General features: G+C 41.7%; 1 protein-coding gene across 8 annotated transcripts in view; it reads right to left on the reverse strand.

The window, feature by feature from the left end:
* The window catches only part of CSNK1A1 (casein kinase 1 alpha 1), a 52,796-nt gene extending 52,091 nt beyond the window's left edge, over positions 1-705 (reverse strand). For 4 of the 8 annotated variants that reach the window (XR_004298179.1, XR_004298180.1, XM_032395361.1 and 1 more), the window contains exon 1: positions 10-703. Coding sequence is in view for 5 of the 8 variants with exons in the window: in XM_032395361.1 (XP_032251252.1) it covers positions 10-132 (123 nt within the window). In the remaining 3 variants the exon portion in view is untranslated. Of the gene's footprint in view, positions 1-9 lie in introns of all 8 variants that reach the window. The other 4 variants (XR_004298178.1, XM_032395359.1, XM_032395364.1 and 1 more) reach the window with 2 other exon arrangements.
* Positions 706-7,716: the final 7,011 nt, after the last annotated feature.

Below are 7,716 nucleotides of genomic sequence, written 5' to 3' on the forward strand. Positions count from 1 at the left end.
GGTGATTACCTCGCCGTTGGTAATGTTGATCGCCAAATAAATGTCCCCGAAGGAGCCAGACCCGATCTTCCGTACCAGTTTATATTTTCCTCCGACAATGAATTCGGCCTTGGAGCCGCTGCTGCTCGCCATCCTGAGAGATGAAGATGGAGGCTGGGGCCAAGCCCCGACACCTCTGAGGGGAGGACTGAGGCCTCAGGGGCTCGTCCGCGAAACAAGGCTGCGGAGGGGGGCGGCAGGAAACGAAAAACGTTGGCTCTTTCAAGGCGTTACAGGGCCCAGAATCGGCCGAAGGGAACCTGATCACTGCCGCTCAATCAGGCTTCTTTTCGCCAGGCCGCAGTTTGTGAATGGGTTCTCTCGGTTACGAGGCTGGGCCACTTGTTTTTGGGCGGCCGCCGCTGGCTCGCTTTCACGGCGACGTCGCGGGCTGGAAAAGGGGCGCGGTGGTTTAGGGCGGCGATACCGCTGCCACCACTGCCGCCGGCTCCCGCCCAGAGGGACCCCTGTCACTCCGCCGACGCCGCCATCTTGTTACTCCGGCTCCAGCCAGCACAAAATGCCCCCAGTCCCCGGGAGCCGCTTCTTCACGGCGCAGAGCACTCTGGGAAAGGGATCTCGGGCGCTAGCCCCGGAGGGTCGGCAACGAGAGGGAGGGCGGAACCGGATCCGTGAGAGTCGCGGCCCACGCTCCGAGCGTCACCCCGTCATCGCCCAACCACGCATGCGTACTGCAACCCTGCTGATTGCGCAGGCGTGCGGTGGCCTCTCCTCACCCCCGCCCGGGGCTCACTTCCATTTCCGGTTGTTCGCTGTTCGGATCAAGCTACCTGTTACTCATGTCGGACCCGCCTGGTCTCTGAAAGGCCGCGCGGCATCGGGCCCCGAGAGCATGTTAGGGCGGAGTCACCTTCATTCTTCGTGGAGGATGGGAACTTCTGGCTTCCTTCGGAGTTTTGACCTTTGCTCTTTGAGGCGATTTTTAACCTTTGATCTTTCCCTGGGCCACTCCCTCAGACCGGCCTGTTCCAGCCCAATTCTGTTTTGCGAGAGGCTATCGCCTCTGGTGGAGAGGAAGAGAAAAGCAGCCCTGGCCGGGCTGGGTTTGGTCAGGGCTCCGGGTAGCAGAGTGTAACTGATGAAGTCTTAAGAGTTAGGATTCTGCGCTCTAGGGAGTGTTGGAGAATCTCGTTTTACGGGAAGGGAAAAGAGGGAAAGCAGAATTATCTTATGCCTTTGTGTTGTTGCTCCACTGATACATTTGGTCCCCAGGGGGAAAAAACCCTAATACCGATTCATAATTTTATTGGCGGATGAGTCAACAGAGAATAGAATTTACAACCCTGAAAAAACTGCACCGTAGAGGTTATTTATTCCACCCACCCCACCCCCCGCAAAAAACCCTACATAATCATGTCTTGGTCATGTTGAAAACTGCAGTACTGACCCAAAAAACACAGGATGGAAATAACTATTACAAAATAAATCGATAACGTTTAAAGCAGTAAACGTTAAAGTTGTTGTAAACCTTTATACAGTAATTTTTTTTTTACTAAAAATTGATTTAAAAAATCAAATCTTGGCCACATTTTAGTTGACAAAATTTGACCTGAGGAAACGGCTTGGTAGTAGTGATCACAAAAGAAAGCTCTGTAGTTGATGCTATCATCTGTAGTATGAATCAAACCTCAGTTGTAAAAACTTAAACGGAATCTCTCAAAATAATTTCATTAAAATGGAAATGGAAAAAAATGTAGACTTAACTACAACTTTGAAAGCTGATCAAGTAATTAGTAATGGAGTTCAGCCCGAAGGATAATCTTAACTAAAATTCCTCCATGTTACTCTAATTACGACTTAAATACTTCTATTCATAAAGCTCTAATCCAGATGTGTTGAATGTGAAAACAGATCCCCTAAGGTTTAGAATGGAGTTTTGATGCACCACCAAAACCCAGGCTGCCTGACTCCCAAATCAGCACTATTAGACATTTTCGTTTAGTGACTCTAAGGCACGTTTGGCCTACTTAAAATTCTCTGCAGTTAGATTCTGGTCTTAAAAAAAAAAAAAAAAAGCCAAGTGTAAGCATCTTGAAGTTCCCAGAGACAGCAGCTCTTCTGCTGATTTTCTACCACAGACTCCAAAATTTAATGGATTCCACAGCTTGAGGAGTTCCCCACAGTGGGTGGGGGATACATTTAAAGGGATTTTTTGGTGTGGTGAGGATACAATTGCTGCATTGTGGGAGATGGGATGGGGGGGTAGAGGTGTGCATGGAATGGACTAGATTAGGGATTCCCAAAGGTCTGTGTATGGACAGGGGCAAGTCTAACAGTTTTCCATAGAGATTTTAGAAAAATAAGAGCAGTATAATGCATTTTTCTTCATTAATTTCTTTTTTTTTTTTTTTGAGATTTTATTTATTTATTTGACAGAGAGCACAAGCAGAGGGAGGGGCAGAGGGAGAGGCAGAGAGAGAGGGAGAAGCAGGCTCCCAGATGAGCAGGGAGCTTGATGTGGGGCTCAATCCCAGGACCCTAGGATCATGGCCTGAGCTGAAGGCAGATGGTTAACAACTGAGCCACCCCGGTGCCCCTTCATTTATTTAATTTCAAATTGTACTTTATTCTGAGATTTTATCGTCCTACACATGTCATTAAAGTGACCTTTTTTATAAAATGGTGCTGATGGAAGGTGGTTGTTTTGTTCTTTTGTTGGTATCCTTATTTGTCAAAGTTAAAAACTGACATTTTTACGTTTGCCCTCCTCTTGTTGCTGTTTATTTTGAACTTTTATAAGCTTTTGAAATCAAACACTCCGGGACCCACCAGTCTAAATGAGTTTTAGAAGTCCTTCCAACTCTGACATTTGACGATGATTTTATGTGTATATGTGATGAACCTCCTCATTTGTTTCCTGCCTGTTGTAGTCACTATTCCAACACTGACAATACCCAGCAAAATGCCCCAAAATGCTGTATGAGGGGGCGCCTGGGTGGCTCAGATGTTAAGCGTCTGCCTTCAGCTCAGGTCATGATCCCAGGGTCCTGGAATCGAGCCCCGCATCGGGCTCTCTGCTCCGTGAGAAGGCTGCTTCTCCCTCTCCCACTCCCCCTGCTTATGTTCCCTCTCTCGCTGTGTCTCTCCCTGTCAAATAAGTAAATAAAAATCTTTAAAAAAAAGTGCCGTGTGAGAGCATACCATGTGATTTCAGTTGCTTCCATCTTAAGATTTAAATTTGTCAAAAAAAAAAAATATTTAAATTTGTGAGATTTTAGAAGGGCAAAAGTTAGGGGGTGGTTAACATAGAAAATAAAGTTTTTAGGTATTGACTATGACTCAGCCTTTTCCTTAAAATCATGCATCATTTCTGGTAATTTTCAACCTCAGCAACTGAAGAATTAACTGTTTTTGGTGCTACTATTAAATCATTCTGTACTTAGTGAATCAGCAGCAGCTTTGGTGTAATGGAAGGAGACTTCTAACATGTGCCAAAATGCAATTCTTGGATCACATGAATTCACTAAAAATATAACCAAAAATATAAACTAAAAATTTTAGACCTTGAGGGAAATTTAGAGATCATCTACTTCAATAATCATATTTTTAAATGCTTTGCAATGTACAGAGTGGCTTCACACATATCAGTTGTAGGACACAAGAGGCTTGTCCAAGATCACACCAGCCTTAGTGGCAAAAAAAGGACTAGAACCCTAACCTCTAACCAAAGGAATTAGAAAAAGGAGTAGAATGAAAATTGGGACAATCATGCCCTAGTGATTACTTCTATGTTCATAGAGAGGTCAAGATGAATTGAAAACATTTTTGTAAAGCCACAGTATTTACCCAAGGAAAGATCAATGGTAACCAGAGTGCATTTTGAGTAAAATGATAAAGACAAGCACAACAATTATAGACAGATGCTGTAAGGAGGAAAATGAAAACAATGGTGGTCTGCCCATCTCAGAGTTGTTTAGTACAAATAAATAGAAAAAATGGAATGTGTTAGAAGCTGTCAAACACTGTCTTAGGTGTTGTTCAATTGTTATACTGCCTTGTGCACAATCAGTATCAGATAAGTGAGTTAGTGGAGTAATTGAAAGGAAGACCATCAGAAATGTCCTGTTGGATCAGAGTGATAACCCATTTAGTCTCTTTTCCAGTCTTTGACAATGACAGCAATTTCTGTGTCCCTTTCTTGTCTCAGTTCTTCTTTTCCCCCTCGGAATTGTTCATGAGGTTTTGTAAAAGTGGGTTGCTGCACTTATGATACCTATGAAATAGCTGTCTGTGATAGCTACCTACGATAGCTACTTCAACCACATTTGAGACATTCTGTGAACATTTCTTACTTTTGATGGAGTCATTAGCCATAAATTTATTTCAGTTAACTTCATTCTTTGAAGTTATTTATGCTTTTCACCCATGTGGCTTCAAGATCCTGAAGATTGATAAGTTCCATTGTATGCTACCCAATGACTTTTTTTTTAAGATTTTTATTTATTTATTTGACAGAGAGAGACACAGCAAGACAGGGAACACAAGCAGGGAAAGTGGGAGAGGGAGAAGCAGGCTTCCCGCGGAGCAGGGAGCCCAATTCGGGTCTCCATCCCAGGACCCCGGGATCATGACCTGAGCCGAAGGCAGACGCTTAACGACTGAGCCACTCAGGTGCCCCTACCCAATGACTTTTTAATAATCATATATACATATAAAATGTTTACTGTTCTTTTTCATATAAGTGACAAATATTTGGGGCGTCTGGGTGGCTCAGTTGGTTAAACCTCTGGCTCTTGATTTCAGGTCAGGTCATGATCTCAGGTTCATGAGATCCGCCCTACATCAGGCCTACCCCTACGTGTGCTCTCTAAATAAATAAATTAAAAAAGCTTTATTTTTTTTGAAAGATTTTATTTATTTACTTGAGAGAGAGAGAGAGTGCACAGGCCAGGGGAGGGGCAGAGGGAGAAGCAGGCTCCCCACTGAGCAGGGAGCCCAATGTGGGATGTGGGACTCGATCCCAAGATCCTGGGATCATGACCCGAGCCAAAGGCAGACGCTTAACCGACTGAGCCACCCAGGCACCCAAAAGAGAACTTTAATAAGTGACAAATATTCATTTGAAACATTTAGAAAATTTAGATAAATCAGAAAAAAAAGAAAACAAAATAATCACCAAATGTTAACATTTTGCTGTGTATAAATATCCAGTCCTTTTCTATGCATATTGTGTGTGTGTGTTAGATGTATATATATCTATCAAATATGTGTATACATATATTTAATTTTATTCCTTAAAATTTACAACAAGTAGCCATAATGCACATTCAGTTTTGAGACCTGTTTTTTTTTTTTCACTTAATAATTTGATGGACACATTTCCATAGGTTAAAAGGAAAACTGCAGGCCCAAAATAGCCTCTCTTGAGTTAGGTCGCCAAGTCAGTAGACCAGGACTTAATACCTAATCTAATTGTAATTTCAACCTCCCTCAGAAATATAAGTCTTAACCCGTCAGTCAGGAATTTTATGACCACCACCAAGGAGATAAGCTGTCTCTTGGACCTCCTCTATCTCCCAAAGGACCATGAGGTAATCTGTATAATAAGACCCCTCACCCTCCCCCCTCAGGGAAGGTGATACCTCCTGAAACAATCTTTTCTTTTGCTTGTAATTTTCTTGCCCCACCCTCGTTCCTATAAAAGCCTTCCATTTTGTACAACTGCTCAGAGCTGCCCTCTGCTTGGTAGATGAGATGCTGCCCAAGTCATGAGTCATTTAATAAAGCCAATTAGATCTTCAAATTTACTGGGTTGAATTTTGTTTTTTAACACATATAACTAAATAATCTTCCAAAGAATCATTTTTTAAATTTTATTTATTTATTTATTATTTTTTAAGTAGGCTCCATGCCCAGGGTGGAGTCCAACATAGGGCTTGAACTCACAACCCTGAGATAAAGAATCTGGACACTTAACCAACTGAGCCACCCAGTTTCCCCCCAAAGAATCATTTTTATTTATTTTATTTATTTATTTATTTATTTATTTATATTTAAAGATTTTATTTATTTGACAGAGACACAGGGAGAGAGGGAACACAAGCAGGGGGAGTGGGAGAGGGAGAAGCAGACTTCCCGCAGAGCAGGGAGCCCGATGCGGGGCTCGATCCCAGGATGCTGGGATCATGACCTGAGCCGAAGGCAGACGCTTAATGCCTGAGCCACCCAGGCACCCCAAAGAATCATTTTTAACGTAAACCTGTAAGTATGTATTGTATTGATGGACCAACATTTGACCAATCTCAATTGAGTATTCTGGTTATTTCCAAACTTTTGCTAGTATAAACAATGCTTTAATGAATATTTGTGTAGCTAAATCTTTGCTCACATCCAAAATTAATTGGTTGCAATATATTTCTAGAAATGCTATGAGTCTTAAAACCCCTTGTATCATAAAATCTTCTGTTTTGGTACAGTTTGTGATGATTAAACCCATAATCGTGAGCTATCCTCTCATTTCTTATATTTATCTTTACAAATTTAAATCTTTATTTTTTCAGTCTATCCTTAAAAGAGGTTTTAGGTTTTCTTTTCTGACCACCTGTTGTTGTAAAACCTAATAAATTTAATTAGAAGATACCTTTTCTTTGCAGCTCTCTAATTCCTTTCCCCATCCATTTCAAAATCTCAAGAATTCAAGTCTGTGGGGTACAAGGATGTGCTCATACAACTGAAAGTGGCCCTGTTATGGACACAGCTAACAAGACACATTTGTTGGCCATTAGTGAAGCAATTCTATTCTACAGATATTTAGATTTAGTTGAAGAGAGGGGAAGATTAGTTTCCAGTAAGAGAGAATGAGGTCAAAGGCCTCTCAAAATCAAGACTGCAGTTAACGAAATAGGAAAACCAGAATAATCTCATATATTTTCACATCTCCCATATTTTGCATGAGCTCAAGTATTCCCACAAAAATAAGTGTGCAAGGTCTTAGATTAGAGATGGGGAAGAATTCAACTCATCAGTGTTCTAAAACTTAGATTAACCTGGAATTTACTACAGAAATCTTTTAAATGCTTAAGTTAGGCATTTCAGTGTACTTGGTTAAATGAGAATGTGTCCTTCTTCACCTATGTAAATCATTGCCATCTACATTTAGAGTAGTAGAAGACCTGGAAGTTTCCCTAACTTTAAGCAAAACCCATGGAAACAATAACAGAGTAATGGAAAATAATTTTATTCTTTTTTTTTTTTTTAAGATTTTATTTATTCATTTGAGACACAGAGATAGAGAGAGAGAGAGCATGAGCAGGGGGAGAGGCAGAGGGGGAGGGAGAAGCAGACTCCCCGCTGAGCCAGGAGCCAGATATGGGACTCGATCCCAGGACCCTGGGATCATGACCCGAGCCAAAGGCAGACGCTTAACGACTGAGCCACCCAGGTGCCCCAATAATTTTATTCTTAAAAAATAGTTGGGGTGGGAGAGGAGAAACAAAAGTAGGGTGTTTAAGGACTAGGTTAAATGATATGAGGAAACGTATCCTGACCTATGTAGTCAGAGAAATCTGAATTTTTGTTGTAACTACCTTAAATATTTTCCTAGGCTTCAATGTTAATAATCTTTTAAAAGAAAAGTCAGATTCTAAGGTTCCTTCTAGCTTTAAATATATTGTGCTATTTACTGAAAATGACTCCTATATTTTGAAAGAGAAGGAA

Source organism: Phoca vitulina, unplaced genomic scaffold, assembly GCF_004348235.1.
Source record: "Phoca vitulina isolate PV1807 unplaced genomic scaffold, GSC_HSeal_1.0 scaffold83, whole genome shotgun sequence".
In the NCBI taxonomy this organism is placed as follows: domain Eukaryota; kingdom Metazoa; phylum Chordata; class Mammalia; order Carnivora; family Phocidae; genus Phoca; species Phoca vitulina.